Raw genomic sequence first — 24,339 nt, forward strand, 5'->3', positions numbered from 1 at the left:
ATATAGAGATATATATATATATATATAGCTATATATATATATATATATAGCTATATATATATATATATATAGCTATATATATATATATATAGCCAAAGAAAAATCACATTTGGCTCCTGAGCTTCACAATCTGTACACAGAATCTGGATTCCGATTAGGGTAACCTTCCCAAAAATAACTTTTACCGGACGAAACTGTACACATTAATCTCGTGAGATTACAATTTGAGACAGGATGATAAATGTGGGAAGACATCGAGCAACTTCCAGGTGCTGCCAAACCGGACCAGAGCCATAAGACCTTGTGTCCACCTTTAGAGTCCCGGGGACAGGACGGACTACACGATCCATACAAGGGAAGAGCGAGACAGAGAGGCGTTTTCTGTTTTCACTTGAGCATCAAAATGTTTGTTATTTTACTGCTGTTCATTGCTTACAACATTGGAAAGAAGCCGGTTGAATCAATGACGGTTTGTGGACAGTTAACAGTAAACTCCCCCATCCTGGTTCCCTCACACCAGGATAACACACTTTTTCCACAGATGCGCTCCATCTCTTATGTAAGATTGTTTGAAAGTGAAGTTGCAGCCTGAACTGAGTTTCAGGTGGGGAAGGAGGCAAGGAGAGACTGTCGAGCTGTTTTAAAAACTCGTCTTCAGTGAATTTTGTTTTTTTGATCAGAGGATTCAAAATAAACTGCAATTACAAGAAGATTGCATACGTGGGACAAAGGATGCATTGGATGATGTTCATGAGCGTCATTCTGCAAGATCCTCTTACAGCAAAAGGAACCTTATACTTTAGGTTTAGAGCTATAACAGCCACATACCGCCCCCTCCTGGCCGCTGTGGTTAGTGATCCGTACATCTTCTCATTGTTGGGACCAAAGGCAAGGGGCAGATGCATTACTATGAACATAGACACTGGAGCAGTGGTGGGCCATCAGGGCCTGCAAGGCCTTCTCCGCTGGCCTCAACAGAATCACTAAGTTATATCTGTTTTATAATTTAATAATGTTTCTTAAATACACTACATGTATTATAATTGATATAAATATTTTCCCATGATCTTATGTTCTCATTGCACAGCTCCTGTCTTCCTCAGTTGCTCTGCTTCCAGTGCAGCTTGTTTTAAGTAGAGCTTTTATCCAATCAGATCTCACCTCTGTGTCTCTAGGTAGAACAGAGCCAGAGGCTGCAGACTCTCACGTGCATCCATGTGCACTTTAAGTGAATGAGGACGATATTGTTGATTGTCATAGTGTTCAACCAATCAGATCTTTAGTTTGACATGTTGGGCGTGTTCTTTGACGTGTCAGAGCTGCTAGCTGCTAGTACAGCTACGTCAGCATTAGTGCAGCTCAGTGTCCAGGTGCAGCGCTGCAGTGAGGTGCAGCGTGTGCTGTGATTGGTCAGTGGGCGAGCACGTGACTATTGAGAAACAAAACTTAAAGGAGCTGTCGGAGGCTTAGTCGGAGGAGTAAGAGTTAAAATTGAAAGATATCAAGAAGTTATGACATGTTTTGCATGTTGCTTGATGTAGATTATTATTTTACCTGCTTTGTTTTTTTAACACTCAATGGCTGAAGGAGGAGAAACAGATTAGTGAGTTGGGATTTAACCAGATGAAACTCTGTCAACAAAGAAAGGAGGATGGAGTTTGTCTTTAAATCAACGGGTTTGTCTTTACATCTAATATCTGAATGGCCCTCCAGTGTGCAGCAGAATGTGTGCTGCTGCTGTTTTCCCGTTAAGCTAGTTAGCGTAGCCTCGTGCGGTCCCTCAGCTGGTTTTAGTTTTGTATTTTTTCATTCCGGTTCAGAGGTCACACAGCCATTTGTCTCCTACGTGAGCACAGAAAACATTATATTTCACACAATTGAAGCTGTGGCGCCATCATGAGGTTATGAGGTGTTTCAGGTATAACATGCACGGCCCAACACTGCACTTGAGTAATCACAATTGTAAAATACTGCTCCAAAGACTAGGAGCATTAGATGGATTGCTGGTGAGGTCCATTTCTCAGGTCCAAAAGAGATATGACAATCTGCATGTTATGTGAGAATGGATTGCCAACCAGATGAAGCAGGCAACTGCCGCAATTTGAATATCATAAAGTTGTTTTTGGAAAACATGCACATCAAAGCACAGCTGCAGGAATGAGTCCTAAACCCTAATAGTTCCCATTTCAAGCTTCTGGTTCTCTCGTCTCGAAGTCGAAGTTTATTTGAATGTTAAATGTAATGAGGTCTGTAGTCTTAACAGGTGTTAATGTTTGGATCTACGATACTAAATATATCAGCAAATACCTCACTCGTGATTTAAGATTTCACATAAATCCTGTTCAGCCCTAGCCCTATTTTTAGGCCTCTGCTCGAAAATTGCATACCCATACTCAAAAAGAGTGCATCTTTGCAAGCAAAAGGTCTGTTTGAATAATTGGTGTGTTGTAATAATAATAACACTTGTGAGATTTGTTCAGATGTGTAAATATCAGTGTATAAGTTACTGGTTAAGAGTAAATGAACATGGCACACAGCTCAAATGATGCTGAAATGCTGAAATGATGCAGCCCCCAGCCTAAAATATCTCCCAAATCATAGCACATATATGTGAACAGTCTCTCTGCAAAGTTTTACTTTGATAAAGTAAAGCAGAACAAAATGAGAGAAGTTTTAGTACAGACAGTTTAGGCGAGATTTACAAAATGTGCATTTGGGCACCATGTGTGCCATTTGAATTTCCTCATGTACTAAACTACATATTTCACTTATAAATTACTAATGGTGTTAAATACATCTAAATGCAGCAATTTCTGGCTTTTTTTTGGAAAAAAATATATATATTTTCCCATTCAAAACAACTCAACTGAATCCAAATGAAACATTTATCTTTACTGTAAACATTTGAAACAAACTGTAAAAACCAAGACCACAAAAAACAAAAAACTAGTTACACGATACTGAGCCGTCAATGCACTCTAGTATCCCTGAAGGTCTCGGGGGGGGGGGGGGGGTTATTGCCCAATGTGCCACAGGTAGAAGCAGTTGTTTTTGGCGTTGAGGCAGAGGGGAACATCACACCTCATGCAATAAGCAGATTTCTTCACCCTCGGTATTCCATGTTCAGTGCCCTCTTTCGAAAAACCTGGGCAGGTGGTCGGGGGTGGGGGGGCTGCTGAGCCTTTGGCAAACTCTAGCATCTCCTTGGCCAAATGCTCCCTGAAGGCCTTGTGGGTGAGGGGCTTTGTCTGGGTGGGGTCCTGCCTCAACTTGAACAGCTCCTTGTGTAAGAGGTAGCTGTTCACATCAGCGATGTCAACAAAGTGGTAAAAAAAAAAAAGTCTTGAGGCGGTCGTACTCAGCAGTGTTCCTCTTTTTCTCGTTCTCCTCGTCCTCTTCTGGGTTGCTGAGGTGAAGGGACCACAAAATGGCGTTAAAGCGGTCCCTCGTCATGCTGTCACTGGGGAAATGAAAGTTGTATGGCCAGCTCTTCCTCCAGTAGTCAGCCCTGTTGTGGACCGTCACAAGGCCAGTGACTATGATAATGGAGAGGAATACGTAAAAGTCCTTTACTGTGAGCACAGCCCATTGGAACTTCATCCCAGCTAGTTTCCGTTTGAAAGTTGGCATTCGTGTTGTCAATGATTTTTCGGACAACAGATAAGGAAAAAAAAGCTGGAAGAGGCCAAGGGGAGACCATGGTGTGGTTGTGTCAAATGTGGGTCCTGGTGTCCTGGCTGGCATGAACCTGAGAGGGTCTGGTTGGATGCACTCCTCTGTTGTGCCACCTGTCGTCGTCCTCCTCACTGTCTGAACTTGGTTTTCCATGCTTGGATGCTGGCGCAGAAGCTCCCAGAGAGGCGCGCAGTCTCTTCTGTTGAGCCATGGGGGGGAGGTGATGCGGCTGGCTGAGGACGTCGTTGACCTTTCTTTTGTCCTCGAGCCGATCGTTGAGCCGTCTTTTGTCCTCTTCGTGCTGGCTGTGAGGAACTTGAAGTGCCTGGCTCGTATTCCTCATCACTGTAAACCAGAATATGGAAGAAAAATAAATGATGTGCATTCAGTAGTTTGGTTCTGAAATTGTAATACATGAAAGCACTCACACACACAACGAAAGCACATGTTATGAGCAAAAACACACGTGGATACACACTTGTATACTCTCACACACGACAGGATTTTGGCCTGAGAAATCTGAGAGATAGAAAATTCGACACCAATAAATCAATAAATCTACCAATAAATTGATCAATAAATATAACAAGACAATCATACCTTTCTTGTGAAGACGACGAAAACACAACACGATAATCAGATTCAGTGCCGCTGCTGCTGCCCTGCGGATTTTCGGGATGAATTAAGTCCTCCCCATCCGAGGAGGACTGGACACAGTATTGCAGGGCTTCCTGCAGGTTGTAAGTCTTCTGTTTCGACATCTTACTAATTACCGGTAATTAGTGATGTTACGAGATGTGCCGACGCTTCGAAGCGTGTGTCGAGTAATGGAGGGGGCGTTTCCTCGAAGCGCGTATCGAGGCTTGCTTCATTTAGGGGAGGAGCCACAAATGATGACGTCCGAAGCCTCGCTGCCCGGCTGTACCACGTGACTGCTTCGGGAAGTGGTTCAGATTTTACCGGGAGGTTTGACAGCAATATAAACCCCTCAGGCTCCATTCAAAATGTGGGTTGTTGGTGGAGAGTTGTGAGTTTGGATAGTTTGGAGAGTTTAGAGAGATAGTTTGGAGAGTGAGGAGAGTGAGGAGAGAAGGATAGGTGATAAGATGGAGCCAGCTCGGAAGAGGAGGATTTCCCCTGTGTGGGAACACTTTGATTTGATAACTCCTAATAAGGTAAGCTACATCTAACTCTATTTCAGACACATTAGGTTTGCTTATCAAGAACTGTATTTTTCACAGTTTCTTATTTTATTCAAAGGTGAGGTGTTTATTGTGCTCCAAGGAGTTGGGGTACAATAACACCTCATCCATGCTAAGGCATCACCGTGCCTTGCATGAGAATAAGGAGGAAACTGGAGCTTCACCCAGCCATTGTAAGTCATTACAATATTACAAATGCACCATCACAATTTTTCCCTGTTCACTTTTGTTTATTGTGCAAATAAAGACAGGTAACAGACACTGTATTTATTCTCTTTTAACCAGCCACCAGAAAACAAGAGCTGGATGAAGCCCTCGTCTCCATGATAGTGAAGAACACACAGCCCTTCAGTATTGTGGATGATGTTGGATTCAGGGCGTTTGTGTCCAAACTGGATCCCGATTTAAAGTAATAGGATTTTTAAGCCAAACAAAAGCCACGAAGCAATAAAACGACTGACCTCCGACTGTGCCACCATTATACGGTCAAAACAAAGCAGAGAGGAAATCCCCCAGGCTTCCACCTCTCATAATGTCACAGGAGGTAATCTATTATTTTACATTTTGAGATTGATTATTCCGATGAGAACACTTAGTAACGTGATCTGTGGTTTCCTCTTAGGTAGCAAACTGTGGCATCGTTTAGACACCAGCGTCATGGAGGCACGGAAGACTCAAAATGTAACAGCAGATGCCACTGTGGAGGTCCAGCGCTACCTTTCCGAGCCAAATATAAGCAGGCTGGAAAAGCCTCTGGAGTACTGGGAGAGGCAAAAATTCCTGTATGCAAATGTATATAGACTTGCTCTTGCGTTTTTGTGCACGCCAGCATCTTCTGTAGCCTGTGAAAGGGTGTTTTCAAAGGCCGGAGAGGTTGTGTCAAAAAAAAGGAATCGTTTAAAACCAAACACTGTTGAGAAACAGTTATTTCTGAATAAAAATGAATAAAATGTCCCGTGTCCTGTACATCACTGTCCAAGTTACACAAGCATATTCAGTCCCCTCTTCCTAGTTCCACAAGCACTTTCACTGTCCTCTGCCTGCTTAAGCCCATGCCATTTTCCTAAAGTGACATAATAACATCATTACACAACCTGCCATATCATATGATACTACCATTTTGGGAAAATGTACACACACAGAACACATTAAAAAATATTTTATTATGCACATATGTCATAATTTATGTACAGAAATGATTTGGTCATACATTTTTGTAATTCAGTCATTCCCAACAGCCATAACAGACACAAAATTCAATGCATCACATTATGTGGTTCAGATACAGCTGCCTGTGATTATACACTTGGCCAGTAGGTGGTATCGTGTGCACATGAAGCTTCGAGTAATGAACCCTTTCTCGAACCAATTGGCTGAAGTGTTGCGATGCCTCATGAGGCTTCATCTCGCCATCACTACCGGTAATCCTAAAAATGAACGAACGGTGAAAAGTAACTCAAACGACACTAAAAAAGGCAGCCGCGACCAAGCTGCCGCTGAGCGTAATCTGCTGTGCGTAATGCGCTGGCAGCGTGCTCCTCGGTTTTATACTTACGCAGAACAATAACTTTCGTTCCCATTGGCCGACCTCCATGGTACATACCTCTCTGTAATCGTTAGAGCCAATATAATTGAGCTAATCACTTGAAAATGAGTGACAGCACTGTTAGCCAGTCAAAATCATCAATTCTCCGAAGAGAGTGCCTTGCAGGTTCTGGGGGAGAGAGCCGGTTCCTCCTCCCCCTGTGGGGTGAAATCACCCCTTCCAAACGAAAGGTGTGTCTCTGTTGCTAGACAGGAAGTCCATTGAACCTTTTCCGGAGAACAAATGCGGGGATTTTCAATTTTTCGTCTTGAAAACGTCAAAAGTGAGTCATATTTATGATCATAAAGCGATAATGTGATTTGTGTCGCTGGTGTCTGTTGGCTCATATCTCAGCGATAGTATGACGGAGAGAAATGTTACGGTTATCACCGTAACCGTTGTGTTCGTGGCGTGCTTTCTGCCATCTCGCTTTGTTTGTTAGCATCAAGCTACGATTGCTAAGTCTGGAAATGTCCCGAGTGTGTGCACTCCTGGCGAAATATGAATATGGTATTGTAGTTATGCTAAGGTTAGAGGACTGAGTTGTGTTTGGCGTATGTTCAAATGGCTTTGAAACGATTTTATCCCAGGTTTCTGACGTTTCATATGATATGCGACATCATTATTAATTAATATGTGTTCAAGGGTCCTAGGGTTCAAATGCCTAGGGTCCCCTTAAAAGGGGGCCACAGAGGATAAAAGAGGCAACAAGTGGCTAAATGAGACGTCAAACCTTCATCATGCCGACTCGTCCACCTTCACAGCCTCGTTGTGTCCTCGCACGCATGCGTCTGTAGTGTCCTTCATTTATAGCATAAAATGGAAGATTGACTATCAGTAGGAGATATTCAAACATAGGGTCCTCACCTTTCAGAATCCGTAAACCAACTCTATGTTTTCCAAACTATAGCTTATCACAGAGTATTTTAACAATAAAGTCGTGATATTCGAGCATTCAAAGGAGATGGGACTATTTTCTCGTCAGTCAACAGCAACATTCTTGGAAAACTAGAATGTCTGAGCTTTCTAATCCACCTCGGCGGGAAACACAGCGTCCACTTGTTTCACCTTCACACTCGCATACATTTGTGTTTTTGTCAAAGTATTTCACCAACGCCTCTGTTTTCATTAAAAACAGTAACTTGAGTGACTCATATGTCTGCAGCAATCATAAAGCACCAGAGAGCCGCAGAGTGAGGCCGGGAGAGGAGACAGGCTCCAGGTCCACGCGGGCTCTGGCTCTCAGTACCTCGATACAGCCACCAGATGGCGACAGACAGCAGGGCCCTGATCCAGATGCGTCTCATGTATTGTATTTTATTGTAATCATGTAAACAGTTAACATGGACAAAACATGGAGACCGCCTGATTATATCTTTAAACATTAGATCATAAATGTTGTGTTTTAGTGTATTTTCATCAAATGTACAGTTACAGTTGTATCAAAGAGTAGTAGAATATATCTATTTGCATCATTATCCATGGGTTGCTTATAATGGTGATAGTGTGTTTAATAATTCTAGGCTAGGATAGAAATCTTATTTTTTCTTTATTGCTTCTCTGTTTACTGGGGAATAGTAATAGAAATATATTTACTTCGAGTGGATTTATTTGTCCTCAGCTTTTCAAAGGAGACCAGAAATATGCATATAAGCCTCATGGTTGAATCATTTTGGGTGATTTTTCCCCCGAGGGACAGAGCTTGGACTACACGCTGCAGCTCATCTTGAAGAGGGGCCCTGTGTGTTTTGTTGGATGTCAGTTGGTATCATGCTGTTTACCTGGTGCATATTCCTTAACAGCTTAATGTTTAATCAAGTCATCACAAACTCACTGACAAACAGCAAACCTGGGGCAGAGGAATAGGCTAATGGCTTATTTCTGTACCTTAGTCTGTTATGTACACTGTGCTTCATGGGTAGTAAAGACAAGGAGTGGGAGCAGGGTGTGAAAAGGGACCCACAGCTCAATTCTGTCCCAGGGCATCACGAGACAGAGACACCCAGCATGGCTCCTATAGATAGATGGTTACTTTATCAATCCCGCAAGGGGACATATTTTCACTACAGCAGCCTTCATGGTACAGGTGAAGCGATACAAATAACAGAGTAAAAAATATAAGATAAAGAAATGCACAATATGTACAATGAAATAGAATAATATTAAAATGCAAAGATTTAACAAAACAAGCCAACAACAGGGTAACACTGTTATAGTTGTGTGATTGATCTGTTCAGAGGTGATTTATTATAAAGTCTTCCTGCAGGAATGATCTCCTGTATCTGTCCTTGTGACAGCGGAGCTGGATCAGTCTGTCCCTGCAGGAGGTGGTGGAGAGGGTGGTCCGGGCTATCCAATATGGATAATAATAATTATAATTGTAGGGCATATTATCTATAGTTTATGTTTCAACTGGAAGATCATGTCTGGAACTAGCATCCATACAACAACCATCCAACCAGCTCCACTACTGTGACAAAGAAGAACAGCTGTTACTGACAGCATGCACATATCTTACCGTATAATAATATCATGTCATGTAAAACATGTTAATAAATGACTACACGAAACAAATGTCAAACGGAATCAAGCATATGATATAGGTCATATGTATGTTATTTTATTCTATGTACATAAATATTACATAGCAAGACAACCACGCATTTAAATAGTTCAACCAGTTTTTTCCGGGCTTCCGTAGTATTGTTTGCTTTTTTTACCCGGAAAAACCTTTTGATCCGTGTTACGTCATGCCACAAAGATGGCGGAGTCGGAGGAGGAGGTGGACGTCTTGGTCCAGAGAGTTGTCAAAGACATCACCAACGCCTTCAAGAGAAACCCCAACATGTAAGTATAGTTGACTGTGAACGTACTGGACAGGCTGGAGCGGAGTCGGTCTAATCCAGTGGACCCTAAACCCAACAGCAAGCAGCTTGAACTAGCCGTTCAACTGTGCGGGCTCGGACTATCACCTGGAGTTAGAGCGGTCCAGGGAAAGTTGACAGTGTAGCTAGCTGGCCCTGCTGTGTGTTTGTTTATTCTGTGAAAGCTTGAGGAAGGGGTTTGTAGACCCCCCCCCCCCCCCGGATACTATCTCCGTGTTAAATAAGGAAATTCAGGAAACGTTGTTTTATTTGGTGTGACTAGTTAACGTTAGCTCGCCCTTTGACGTAAGGCGGCTGTCAAAACTGTGCCACATTTGGCACGGGCCAGTACCGTTAGCGCCTTAATTTATTCATTTATCCAACAAATGAAAAGGTGTCTTATTTGGACTGTCGACAGTACTCCCCCTTCTTATATGGCTGCTTCAGTCCCGTTAGTAGGGCTACACCGGCGTCAGGGTTAGCACATGCTAACTGTATGCTTTCACAAGCTACCGTCACTAGCTTCTCATCTATTTATAATGCAAATTAAGCAGTGCTGCAACCCTCATCCTACCAACACGTCCGAGGACCCCATAACTATCAAAACATTACTGGTAATGTAACTAAAGTCACCAGAAGAACAGCGCTCGATTGCATTTTACTCGGAGGCTCAGTGGTAGAGCAGTCCTTCAATCAGAGGATCGCGGTTCGATCCCCTGCTCCGCTAGTCCACGTCGATTTGTCCTTGGGCAAGACACTTGACCACAAATTGTGCTCACCTTGCGTGGGTGAATGATGACATAGTAGTGTTGGAGCGCTTTGAGTGGTCAGAAGACTAGAAACGTGCTATACATGTGCAAGTCCATTTACGATTTACTCCATGTGTTAAAGCGTAACACATGACTGACTCCTCTCGCACAACTACAAGTCCTAAACAAAAGAAGCATTCTTAACAACAATTTAAATAAAATAAAGGTTCAACCTGGACTATAGCGCCAGGTGCAATGAACAGAAAATGTCAGGATATTCCTGAGAATGCCGCAATTCTTCCGTGTCCATACCCGTCAAGTAAAACAAAACCTCCCTCGGTCCTCATTCTCGGCATCTGCTCCCTCAGTGATGAAATTGGTGTGATCCCGTGTCCGGAGGCCCGCTACAACCGCAGTCCCATCGTACTGGTGGAGAACAAGCTGGGCGTCGAGAGCTGGTGCGTCAAGTTCCTGCTGCCATATGTCCACAACAAGCTGCTGCTGTACCGCCAGCGCAAGCATTGGCTGGACAGGGAAGGTAACTGAACTCCTACACATCTGTCACAACATCTATCGCATCTATCACAACCACATCTGTCACAACCACAACATCTATCACATCTATCACAATATCTATCACATCTATCACAACATCGATCACAACCACAACATGTATCACAACCACAACATGATGATAACGACATTTCCAGGCAATGTCGTATGATGTCTGCACAAGCAAACAGTCTCTCACGTTAGTCTGGTCTGTGTACAGATGGAGTGAAGATGTCTCTGTTCAGAGCATATTGTACTCCACTCTACACTGCACACTTGTGGTCAAACTACAAAAGAAAGAGTTTACAGAGACTTCAAGTAGCGTACAATGACGCCATGAGAATACTTTTAAAGAGACCGAGATGGAGTAGTGCCAGTGAAATGTTTGTGGCTGCACGAGTCAACACTTTCCAAACAGTTTTAAGAAATCTCATGTACAAATTCATCTGTCGACTGAATGACTCTGTAAATGGGATCATACTTGTTTTAACCAACATAAGGTTTAGCACCACACGCTACCAGTCCCAGCTGTGGCGACATTGGTACAGCTGTCTCTTTGTAAGGCATTGCTAGGCCTCCGTACTGTTATTGTTTGTGTCTGTTTTTTTATGTGTCTGTCTGTATGGACCCCGAGTCTGAAATAAAGTCTATCTATCTATCACAACCACAACATCTATCACAACCACAACATCTATCACAACCACAACATCTATCACAACCACAACATCTATCACAACATCTATCACAACCACGTCGCCACCACGTCGTCCGTCGCCACCACGTCGTGTCTGTCACCACCACATCGTTCCTGAAGGATACAGGCAGACGACAGAGTTCCTTGACAGTATGGAGAAATATGGAATCTGATTTTAGTTAGTTCTGGATAAGTATGTGAAAAATGATTTTTCTCCAGACTTATCTATTTCCTATTCCTAATTTTAAAATGTTCAAAAAGTGAAACGATCTGCTGCTTATGGGCTGTGTCTCAGTGGGGAGAGCAGGTTGTCCTCTAATGTGTACATTTTAGAGTTGAATGCATCAGTCTGGTGCACTTTGAGAGCAGAACTAAAAAGATCCATGAAGAACTTTGTGCTCTTGTTCTCCCAGTGGTTGAATGTAATTAAATACATTTAGGCTACTCAACGACTGTACATTTATTTGACAATATAAGTTACTATTTCGGCTACTTTGAAGATTCAGATTCTTGATCCAAAATATAAATGCACAGATACACTGATGTAGTATATGTTTATAAAGTGGGTCGGGTGGTGGTGGTGTTCCTGCGTAGCGTGAATGAGCTGATAAACGACGTGGGAACGTGTTGTCCATCATGTTGAAAACCAGAGAGGCTTACAGCTCATGTTTGTGTGTCCCTCAGCTTTAGCGGACATCACCTGCACCCTGTTGCTGCTGAACCCGGACTTCACCACCGCATGGAACGTCAGGTACAGGCGCACACAGTCACAGCTGCAGAAACATTGTGTCATGGACGTCAGCCGTTTGTGCCTCGAACTGCTTCTGTGGAAATGCAACATGATCACAGCTCAACGTGTGGCTAAAGCGCACGTGGGTCCGACGTGATAAGAGAATCCTTTATTAGTTTACAGGATTACAGCAAGTGACTTAGTAAAAAACAATGTAGCAAAAAGTATCATAAATAAGTAATGCGCAGTAAATGATATTAACTAAGAAAAAGAAAAATCCACAATAACTAAAATATAACTAACTAAAACAATATGATGTACACAGACAGATTAATTGTATTGAATATGATGTTACGTGAATTTGGGGGGTGACCCCTCACGATTCGATAATTAAAAAATTGAAAAATTAATTAATTAATTATTTTTTATTTTTTTATTTCTATTTGGGTTATTAAAACTAGATTCCTTATGTAAATGTTTTCAATTCATCTGGAAATAATTAGTAATAAGCAAATAGGAGGCCTTTCGTGTGAAACCCACAAAAGTTTGAGCAGAGTTATCTCCGTACCAACATTGATGCCCAGAAGGCAGAAGTTTCTGCTGGCGGTGCATCAACCCTTGCGATCCACCAGAGGGACCCAGACTCCACGTGACGCGTGCCCGGCGGAGCTGGCCTCTCCCTGTGTGTTCCCCTGTTGCCGTAAGATTTGGCTAGAAGGAGGGGACACGTTTTAATCCGTTCCCTATATGATTTTCACACCTGACCTTGCGGGAGATATTGGGGAAGAAGGGTTCCCGAATTCTACTCCCTGTTTTGCCTCGCGCACTGCTTTACTCTAAGATTGACCTTTACCGGGCTCTAATATTGTACCGAATATTCTTTAATTGCCGACCACCAGCCCGGTCGAAGGCTGGCTTACTGTCTTATCTGACTCGACCCGCAGTAACTCACATAGACAGTGTAGTCTGTCGCTCCGACTATCATTTGGTTTTATAAGAGTCCAGTATTTACTTGTCTCTTTTATTTAATTTTGTTTAGATTTTTCTTAATCCTTTCGTAATTGATAAGATCCTGCTTGAGAGCCCAAACAGATATAAAGCTCTTTCAAACGCAAGCCGGTCTCTCCCGGTGTCCTCTCTTAAACTAGAGCGAAACTAATTTGAATAAGTATCAGTGTGTTTTGGAGCATATCAAGAATGCAATCAGTAGTGTACCGAGCTGGATCAAACACAACTTACCTCAGGGGCTGAAGGGGATCTGCTGAGGCATAACCCCTCTCTGGGCTGGCTTCTCAAGAAAATATGAAGAAAAGGTTTTGGTCGAAGAAACTAATTCGTTATTTATTTATTTGCATTGAAATCAAAGTATAGTCTCTTGGTCCAAAATACAGAGAAAAAATCGTTGACTGAAAAATGTAAGAAAAATCACTTAAGTATTCAAAAACCCCTTCAGAGTCGTTTACAGACAAATGATCTTTAAAAAACTCTGACTCAGCCAGCAGACTGGCTTGCTATGTAGCCTGCGGAGGAAAAAGTTAACGATTAACCCAGCGCAGGTCTAGACAGAGTGGAATGGAGGACTTCTCTCCTGACTCAACTTCAAAAAATCTTCTAAGTATTCTTAAAAACTCTGACTCTCAAAGTCCGAAGATCTGCAAGAAGTTTAAAGTTTCACCCCCCGTGCAGGCAGAAGCCCGCACGGGGTTCTTGTTCGAGACTCCTCACACGACTCCGCACCACTCCGCACAGCTCCTCCGAACTCCCCTGCTGTTTCAAACTGTCACTATTTATACTCTTCTGGGGCTGGGGGCCCCTAGCACTTCACACATAACTTGATTGATGACACATAAATTCCCCCTTTCTCCCACGTGACCTTAAACCTGGGTATGCTTTGATATAAGTACCCGTCAGCATTTTCAGTGACCTTACTGTCAAGGGTATGTTTATTTATATGTACCCCGGGGCCTAACTTATGACCTTAACGCCCTCCTGTCCGGCACCTGTTCAAGGGCCTCTTTCTTTCCGGCCGACATGGTGGCGCCTCAGTCTTCGCCCTCTGCTTGAACTTCGGGCTTCCCCTTGCCCTTCTCATGAACCGAGAAGCACGCCTGGGGGTGTGTGTGTGTGGGTGTGTGTGTGTGTGTGTATAGGTGAATGAGTGTGCGCCCACCCGTACACATCAGTGCAACAGGGGTTTTGGACAACAGAAGCCTGTCTGTCTAACAGGTGCAATCTTATAAGAGCCTCAGAGTCATATGCCTGATTTAACCACGGCTTTGCCGGTAGAGACATCACGATTTCGCAAAACCTCCACCGTGTTTAACAATGTATACAGACAGATTAATTGTATTGAATATGATGTACACAGACAGATTAATTGTATTGAATATGATGTACACAGACAGATTAATTGTATTGAATATGATGTATTAGAGCTGGGCGATATGGCTTTAAAAAAAAAACTCCGATTTCTTTACAAAAAATCCGATTCACGATTTAAATCGTTTTTTCCCCCCAAAATATTTTGCAGATGACAGAAGCTGTTGAAAACAATTTTTTATTTTATTTTGTGATGATTTTCCCTCGTAGGTTGATAAAAATAAAGTGCAAACAAAACCTGAACATTGTAGAAAGGTGCCTGTAGTATACAAAAAGTATTTGGTCACTCTTTTGTTTCCCTGAATCATTTAAATATAAAATTGAATTAAACATAACATTAAATGGCATTAAATAGTAGCCTTCCATTGTAAACAACTGTGCAAATGTAACTTTTTACAGTAAGCTTTTCTAACTGAATACACTGATACAAACACAGCATGAAATAAAATGTATGTGACCCTTTAACATTCACATTTTCAAAAGTGCAACATCTGATCTAACATCAACATAACATATTTTGCACAGTAAATAAGTGCATGTAAACAAAATCAAGTGCATTCACAACATAACCAACAGTATTAAACAGTAGTGCATGTTTTTTCTAAATATTTTTTGCCAGGAAGACAAGCCTGTCTACTACCTCTGGCTTCAGGCATGCACGGTGGCATGTAACAATGCCCCCCCCCACACTGAAAAGCCTCTCAGAGGGTGTGCTGCTTGATTTTGTAGCAATAGCTTTTAGACAGACCTTACATCGTGGTGCTGTTTGTTCTGTGTCAGATGACACGAACCCGAACCATTTCCAGACCACCGAAGACACATTCTTCCCTCTCTTAAGAACGAGAGCTTCACTGCTGGCCACCATTGTTTTCGTTTGTAAACAATGCGCGCGCACTCTACTGCGGGAGCCCAACGGGGGGGAGGGGTGGGGGCGATTTTCTTGATTTTCAATAAAACGCATCGCCTTAAAGCACACATTCGAATTAATCGATTAAATCGATTTATCGCCCAGCCCTATGATGTACACAGACAGATTAATTGTATTGAATATGATGTACACAGACAGATTGATTGTATTGAATATGATATACCGGTACACAGACAGACGGATTGATTGTATTGCTTGGCCGATTGTCGTTGCAGGAAGGAGCTGCTGCAGTGCGGAGCGCTGAACCCAGAGAAGGACCTCTACCTGGGCAAGCTGGCCCTCACCAAATTCCCCAAGAGCCCGGAGACGTGGATACACCGGTAAGACTTCTCTAAACTCTGTCATATTCCACTTCCACACACTATGTGCAGGCTACACGGAACACGTAACGCATGGGCCGGGAGCACGTTGGTGCTAGATATGCACCACAGAGATATGTATTAGCTTTTTCTATGTGAGGTGTGCCTGTTCCTTTCACACAACAATGGGTCATTAATGGGCCGTTTTCTGTTTTTTATACCATTATAAAGGAAATGACACGGCAGTTTGGTTTTGAGAGTTTCTAATTCATTACTTCCTGTCGTCTGTGTCCTTTGATGTTAGCTGACAAGAGAGATTGAAATAGCAGACTGAACTAGAAAATGCATTTCCTGCTGAAAATGCGTTGGAATGCTGAAAGCTGAAATGAATCTCAAAAACATTGCTGAAAATAGATATCCAATTAAAAAAAAAAAAAAAAAAAAAAAAAAAAAAAAAAAAAAAAATTGTAAAAAGCTGAATAATCCAAAAAGTCTACGCGAAAGTCTAACGCAACCACTAGTGTAGTATTTGAGCAATCAGCAGCATGCAGGCCTGACAGTCCCGGCTCCATCAGGAAGTGGGTCCAGGAACTGGTTGCCAGCTGAAACACGGCCACGGTTCCTTGGCCCCTGGAGGAGTTCCCGTTGTTAGGTCCATAGTTTCCACAAAGGCCGGCAGGACTTGTAAAGACTCGTAACATGTAGACCTATGTGGGGTATTGTGGTGGTTTAGTGTGAGAAATGTTGAACATCTTGGTGAAATATTCTGCGGGGGGGAATTTAAATAGAAGCCGGCTGCTTCTGTGACGGTCACTGTCCCCTCCTAACGTGTTCGTCGTATCATGTTCCACATTCACGCTTCACTCTTATGACTGCCATCTGGTGTTATGAATACCAAATGTCTTGTGACTGGTGCAGGCCAGTGTGACTCCACAGGCCCAGGAGTGCGATTGTCTTTGTAAAGCCGCTGTCTCCCCGCAGACGCTGGGTGCTGCAGCAGATCCTGCGTCAGTTCTCCGCCGTGAGCCGCAGCCGGAAGCATCCGCAGGGCGACGCGGAGCAGGCCGACGCGGACCGGAGCCAGCGGCTCAGTGACCAGCTGGCCAGGACGCTCCATCAAGAGATGAAGGTGTGCTCCGACGCCGCCTGCCGCTATCCCAGCAACTACAACGCCTGGTCCCACCGCATCTGGGTGCTGCAGCACATGGCCACGGGCAACGTCAAGGTAGGACGAGGGAGAGGCGACGCCGTGAATTACTATAAGAAAGTAAAAGCATAACAGTTAACATCTTTGATCGATTCTTTGGACGGTAATCAAACAAGGGATCTGTATCTGCCAATATGGATCATCAATGATTAGTGTCGGCAGCAAAACAACACCATCAGGGATCTCTAGGAGTTCTATTTGCTCCGTCCCGTGAGTCTGACCCATTGTTACCATCTGAACCGTGAGCTTCTGGTGCACCACTGTCTCAAACAACCTGCTGTAACTGAGTTGAAGAGCAGCATTCACTTCAAATCAATGACCAATAAGCTTAACTTTTACAGCTTGTGTGACATCTTCACCCCCTGCCAATGTCAACAATGTACAACAGTGTATCAGAGCCATTGTAGGAAGAAACACGATCACTAGGGCATCAATTTACCAGAGATAACTGATATTCTCTGAGATAAAGTCATACACTTGCTAGAAGAATTGTGTTTCAATTGTAGTTCTACATGATAACTAGTGCATTGAAAGGCCCAGACTGAGCTGAGGGAAAGAGCGGCGCTAGCGGAGGGATTCACGGCTGACCTCCGTTTGGTCAATATAAGGTGTTAACGAAGGGAAAATACATAATCTCTGAAAATAAGATGAATTGTGTTATATTCACAAGAGGTATGAAACATGTTGCTACGTGCTTAATATGGGGACTACAATATCGTCCCCATATGGGACTATAGATGAAAAATGGCCTTTTGGCTAACTCTGGCACATTTGCAGAAATGTTTTTATTGATGTGCACTGTCCCGTTCAAATAAACCAACAAACAATACATTAAGTAGAACGTACTGCTAATTGTGAGGAAAATGTCTTTATTCTTTCATGTTTTGAGTGCTGGAAAACAAATGACACTGTATCGATATCAGAGAGATATCATTGTCTTGTTGGTGTCTCGAGAGTATTATTTTCTCCTAACGTTATGACTATAATTGAAGAGAGTATGCCTTTCTTTCACTTTAATCTTAAGAGGTTTCATCTTTGTAAAACAATGATTTGTTTCTCGTTTTATTACCTCTGATTTATTTGATTTGGTATTTTTTAAACTTACAATAGTCCTGATGCCCAGCTTGAGTTGTTGAGTAAAAGTCATAATGCAGTCCGGCAATCTGCCAACATATGTTGTGCACCAATTACTCAACGCGCTGTGTTCTATGGGCCATCTTAATGAATGAACACAACAAGCAGCCAGGTGTGTGTTGGGTTTCCTTCATGTTGGTGCCTCACACGCTGCCGTGTTTCCTCTCAGGTGTTCCACGATGAGCTGTCCTCTATGCGCCTCTGGGTGTCCATGCACGTGTCTGACCACAGCGGCTTCCACTACCGCCAGTTCCTCCTCAAGGAGCTGATCACTGAGCTCTCCCAGACTCCAGCTTCCACCACCAGTTGGCCCCAGCACCGGGGCAGTGCAGTCCCCAGCAGCAGCCCCCCACATCACGGCCACGCCCGGGCTAACGGCGAGCTGTCGGGAGCGGAGGCAGCGGGCGAGGAGAAGAGGCGGCTCGGCTCCACCGCGGCCCTTCAGCTCTTCCACCAGGAGGTGGAGCTGTGCTCTGACCTGATCCGGTCCTTCCCCGGTCACGAGACGCTCTGGAGTCACAGGTGAGGCCGTAGAGGGGACGGACGGTACGGCACCGCGGTGAAGCGCGAGCGTTCATGTTCAAGCAGCAGGCATTACAGAGGATCTCCTGCGTCACAGAGATCTACGTGTGTTGCTCTTTGTTGGTGTTTGAAGGTGTTGTGGGCTGAAGCAGTGGTGGAATGTAACTAAGTAGGTTTACTCTCTCAGTAAAATGTTGAGCTGCTTCTTCCATTGTCTACTTTACTCCACTAGATTGTCTGGCAACTACAGTCACTTGTTCAAATAAGATTTTTCACACAATACATGATACATTTTTTCGAATGTGATACTTTGTAGATTAAAAATCCATCAATCTTTCTCTATAATTTATTTCTAAAAATAGATCTTTCTGTCACGTGAACAGTAAACTGCATTCAGCAACAACACCAGTGGTCACTCATCAGTGGTCATGTGGTCGTCTGTCAGACGTGGAGCTCATTGAGTCATGTGGGGCGAGTGATTCACTCTTATTTTGGAGGTTTTTTTTCCTACATTACAGTCATTTAGCAGACGCTTTTATCCAAAGCGACTTACAATTCAGAGTCCATCACATTTCTACACCGTAGGCTCAACTACGGGAGCAGTTTTGGGGTTAAGTGTCTTGCTCAAGGACACGTCGACATGCGACTAGCAGAGCCGGGGGTTGAACCGCCGACCCTCTGACTGAAGGGCGGCCCTGCGCTCCACTGAGCCACAGTCGCCCCATTCTACATGATTGAAATGCGCTAGATGAGCCATGTTCCCTCTTAAAATAACCTCGTTGATTACATTTAACCACCACTGTGGCGTGATGAACCTCAGAGCGTGTCACAAGTCATAAATGAGTTGTAATGATTCCTCATTAAAAATAGTTGCCATCAGTCAGGAACAGGCATGGTTTTAAATATGAAGAGCTATTCACGACTAAAACGCACAAGAAGCTTTATTCTCCTTTACAATAACTCACTTCATGTTTACGGTCAGGTAACTCCTTCAAACACGCAATAATTCATCCAGTGCATGTGAAGGAGTGGCGGCATTAGAAAGTGGCGGAGGAACCAACGTTGGGCTTTTAAGGCCAGACTTGTTTTCTAGAGTCAAGGACGGATCCTTCAACGGCTGACTGTCAAGGATGCTAGGGCATCAAATCCCTGCTCCTCTGTATCCGTGGCGCTCCCAGTACGACCACTATCTGATGCGCACGATGCATTTCCTGTTGCCCGATTCAGAAACAAGGACATTTGCTCGTAAAATGCCACTTTAATCTCAGAGAATATCCCATGTTTTTCCTTGTAAAAATTCCCACTTTCATCTTTTTTCTTCATATATTACCGACATCAGGCAGCACATGCTCACATCCAGGCTTTAAGTGGATCCCCACCAGAGAACGTTTCAATAACTAGCTGTGCGATGTGTCTTTCCACCCTCTCCAGGCGGCACGTCTGCGACTTGTGGCACCGCTGGAGGAGGGAACACCAGCACCGCTGTGGCAGCAACGGAGGCAGCGAGCCGGACTGCCTCAACAACGGCGACCCGGGCCCGCCGACGGCCTGTGCCCAAAGCCCAGGGGCAGAGGGTGTGAACGGACAGAGGCACGCAGGCGAAGCCATGGAGCTGGACGGGGCATCCCTGCCGGACCCGCGTGACAGCAAGCGGCTGAAGCGGGGCGTCCAGCCGCCCAGCGCCCCCGCCCTGCCCTCCGAGCACGGCTTTGTGAGCGGCATCCTGGACGGCTGCTGTCACCCCGAGCAGAGACGTTTCGCCCTGGTGTACAAGAAGTGGTTGGACACAGTCATCGGTCAGCAGCCTTGAGAGGGAGGGAGAACAGTTAGCCCCCTCAGTCTTCGTCAACGTTGGAAGTTGCCTTTAGACACAGATGTAGGATCAGCTGACCTACCTGTAGCGCTGACTTTAACTCATTGTGCTGACTTTAGAAACTAGTCTCTGGGGCAGCGGGGCCGCGAGCAGAGAGGACGGGGCCTTCAGAGTCTGACCTTTGAAACATCTGGAGCTTCGTCTGAGCCGGTACCTTCAGAACGGAGATCTGCACGAACAGAGCCGATAGGCCTGCTCTGTCTGTCGGTAGATTCTCTTCTTATTCCAGGAGTCTCGATGCCTCAGGTCTACTTAACACTCAATTCATTTAATCTTTTTTTACATCTCCACGTGTTACTTCATTTCTGTTCATATAAGTCAGCAGAGAAAGTAAATGAAGCTGCCACAGGAGGAGGGACTTTGCAGAGCAGAACTTACGCTGAACAGCAATGAAATACAAACACATTTGAAAAAGGGCGTGTTTAGCTGTAGAACGGAAAATGAACTCCAGCTTCACATTCATAAGTATTTAGACGAAGGCGTTAAAATCCACTCGCTCGTTGCAGTGGCAGCTTTTAAGCACAGCCAGACTCCTGGTTTGTTCTTTCAATGTTCCGTTCTGAAGGCGGTAACGTTTGCTCCTGCTCCTGGTGGTCCTCGGTCGCTGCTCCTGGTCCTCGGTCGCTGCTCCTGGTCCTCGGTCGCTGCTCCTGGTCCTCGGTCGCTGCTCCTGGGTCAGGTCTTAACTCGTTAACGCTGTCAGTAAGTCCCAGCTATGTAGCTAAGTTACAGTAGCTTGCAACAGAAAGCCAAACCGCTAGTCGCCAGCTAATTAACAGGTTATGTCTGCTACGGGGAAAGTCTTGGCTAACTTGTCTTACCTTCTGCTAAACCCGACGCACTAAATCTACAGCAGCGGAGCGGTCAGCGGTACCGATGCTCCACTTGGAAGGACAGAGTCTCCCCGACATTCACTGGTGCTACATGCTGCCGTTTCTACTTCACCCGTTACAGAAAACTGAGCAGCACTTTGGACTGTTTGATGATTACAATCAATCATTGTTCTGTGGGGTGAACTAGTTATTTTGAAATGACGTCTGTTACTTTGCACCGGGCTAGTGAGCAATAGTCCGAGCTACTTTTATGTCACTACGTTGTACAAAAATAGAGGTCAACATCTACGTTGTCTGTTTTGTTTTGTTGAGGAATAATTTATAGCACTTAAAAGTTGTGACGCGCTGTATCTGCACAGTCCATCCCTTCAAACGAGAGGCGAAGTCCCTCCCCTTCCGAGTCCCCACCCTATTTTGGAAAAAATACGTCCTATAGTCAACGGCGGATGTTTGTGAATTGAAAAGATAATTTAGCATGTCCAGAAAGTCCCAGTTTGTCATCGTACCATTTAGTTTTGTGTGAAGGCGCTTGTCTCGCACGATAAACGTGGCCAACAGTTAGCCAGCTAACTTAGCTACGTTACACGCATATGTAACTGTATGCAAATGTAATGTTCTCATACCTGATGTGGTTGCGTAGTGTCTCTAATAACGCTCTTTAAGTCTTAAACATAAACAGTCTTTACGACAAACTGAAGTCTTTTGACGTCAAATCATCTTTTTAATTGTCAAACATCATATGTGTATTAATGGCACAATTCTAACAAAATCAGATTTATCTCTTGCCGCTGACTGCCCACATTTGTTTTCTTCACAGTAAGATCCCATGGTATTCCACCAGAAGGGGCGGGTCTTTGCCTTCGCCTCTCTATAATGTAGAAGGTGAAAATGAAAGCTCCTTCCATGACATCGTCTCATCTCTGTTGATAAGGGAAGAAGGGTGTTCTCCAATTTGATCACAACAAATCCGAAGTGTTCCAGGTGGTTTCCTAGAACACGGGATTCAAAGGGGCAGTTTGAAACGGATCCATGGTTTTGTTCTGGCCCATCGGTGGGCCCTTGATGCAGTCTGGGCGCCGTCACATCTGTATATAGAGGTACGATCGGATCGCCAGCATTGGCTCATTGTTAAAGGCGGATTCGAGGGGAACAACAAAAATGGTTTTAGTGGCCACTGTGCACAGGCTTGCTAGCCAGAATGAGCCCATCACATGTCCCATGTGCTTCCATGTAACCCTCACCACGTTGTGCTCAGCTTCTATAGGAACTACAATGTTATGAAGTAAGACGCTTCATCACCTCAACATCACTGTACATGATCATAGATAATCTTGGAACTAGTATTTTTGAGCCATGTATTCTTTAGGTTTGTTCATCGAGAACGGGTGCATATCAGAACTGTATGGGGGGGGTGGTTAACCGTGCAGACCTAGAACACAAACTTTGAATACAAGACTATCTATGCAGAAATGTGTTTTTTAAAAGGTTCAACAAGCTTTTAAAAAGTATAATGTAGCTTCTGTTTTAGTTTTTTCTAATTTATTCTTCAGTGGAGGGTACGTCCTTCATGAATAATCCCGATGGCATCTCATTCACGCTGTTTATTTACAGAGGTAAAGCCTTTCATCTTCACTTTCACCGTTTTGTCTGCTTGCCTAGAAAATAAAGCTCATCTGGGATAAGGGTATTTAGGTGTGTGTGTGGGGGGGGTGTGTCATGGTCACTTAATAAACTACTGTGCTGGGGCATATTGACACAAACACACACGGCTGAAAAATAAATGAAATGCCTTGTATCATGGTGTAAAAAAACAAATGTAAAATGTAGACAAGTAAATTACACAAGTAAAGTATCTTGGGGCTGTAAATTATTATATACATTTTCATATAAATGAATAAAAAGTGAATTTAAACTTGCAGAAAAGTACTTCCCACGCTTTCGTAGTGTTTTTATTGTGGTGCGGTCGGGACTGGAGGCCTGTAGGCAATGTGACGGCTCATCACTGTCAAACTCCGAGAGCGCAAATGAGAACCGCGCGTCTGCTAGTTCACTTTTTGGATTGCAGCATCGTTCACATGGTTTATGAAAGGTTTCCAGGTCTCTTCGAAGGCTTTACTGGAGTCTAAGTGAGAATCTGATCTTTTCAAGTTTTATATGATTTAAGATCTCTATTAACCAGCTGTTATGTGAAGGCGGGAGGACGTGTTCCCGCTTGAATAGTCTGAGGCGTCTAGCTAGAAGTGTCGTAAAGGCCAGGATGCGTCGTCCTGTCGACGGCAGATCAAGTACTTCAGGCGGCTGAGTTCCAAATAGTGCTTTAAGGCAGGGGTTCTTAACCTTTTTGACCTCGGGGCCCAACTTTTCAAGTACAAAGTGTCCCGGGGCCCACTCTGACTATATGCATCAAAAGTGTCAGACAACCTGTAGGTCATACAGAAACAGAGCAGTGGGCCTTTGGAGTCAGTAAAAATTTAAGATTTTTGTCCGCATAAAATAAAAAAGTATCATTCAGTATAAATAACTGCCGGTGGCTGTATCTGTACAGGTAAAGGACTGTATAGGGCTGTAACTACACTATCAGTGAACCACTGCCTCAAATTTGAAGAAGATTGGACAAAGTATGACCATTCTACAGAGTTTCTTCATGAAGAGATCCAGGCGGAGCTCTAAAAGGACATTTGGAGACCCAAATGGACACATGGTAACCACATGATATTCTGACACACTAAAGGTGTTTCTCCCTTTATATTTTGATATTATATTATTTTCCTTTTATTTTTAGCCTTTGCAAATTGCAAAAACGATGTGTATATGATCGAAGACATGGTGTGTGAGTAGCGGACTTGCTGTGCTTAACGGCTGCGACCGAGCGCACGAACGAGAATGAGAATAGCTCAGTTACGCAAACGTTGGTTGACGGCTTATGGAAGAGGAGGATAAGGTTTGTACTATAAGTACTAGCGTTTTCTGAAGGCAGTAGCTCCATGGTAACATCCGCTAGCATGTTGTCGGGTCTGTAATGTGTCTTTTTCCGTCGAAATGCTGCAAGATACGACTTGCAGCAGTTATGGCGACTTTGGACAGTGTGTGTGTGGGCTCCTTTTGTGGAGAAA

At 43.9% G+C, this 24,339-nt stretch overlaps 1 protein-coding gene and 1 long non-coding RNA gene across 3 annotated transcripts; one reads left to right on the plus strand and one right to left on the minus strand.

Annotated features, from left to right (window-relative positions):
* Positions 1-1,424: 1,424 nt before the first annotated feature.
* On the minus strand, positions 1,425-13,799 carry LOC306778729. Its single transcript, XR_013772071.1, has 3 exons — positions 13,291-13,799; positions 11,982-12,145; positions 1,425-4,020 (listed from the first exon to the last, which is right to left on the minus strand). It is a non-coding gene; the product is annotated as an uncharacterized lncRNA (long non-coding RNA).
* Positions 8,555-23,080, plus strand: ptar1 (protein prenyltransferase alpha subunit repeat containing 1). 2 transcript variants are annotated; one of them, XM_079270377.1, is made up of 7 exons: positions 8,555-9,309; positions 10,444-10,613; positions 12,006-12,072; positions 15,574-15,678; positions 16,639-16,882; positions 18,168-18,520; positions 19,952-23,080. In XM_079270377.1, the coding sequence occupies exons 1-7, from the start codon at positions 9,224-9,226 to the stop codon at positions 20,328-20,330; spliced, it is 1,404 nt and encodes a 467-aa protein (XP_079126503.1). In that variant the 5' UTR covers positions 8,555-9,223; the 3' UTR covers positions 20,331-23,080. The 2 variants fall into 2 exon arrangements, with proteins under 2 accessions (XP_079126503.1, XP_079126502.1); XM_079270376.1 differs by having other exon boundaries at positions 8,555-10,613.
* Positions 23,081-24,339: the final 1,259 nt, after the last annotated feature.

This window comes from Melanostigma gelatinosum (genome assembly GCF_949748355.1).
Source record: "Melanostigma gelatinosum genome assembly, chromosome: 6".
NCBI lineage: Eukaryota > Metazoa > Chordata > Actinopteri > Perciformes > Zoarcidae > Melanostigma > Melanostigma gelatinosum.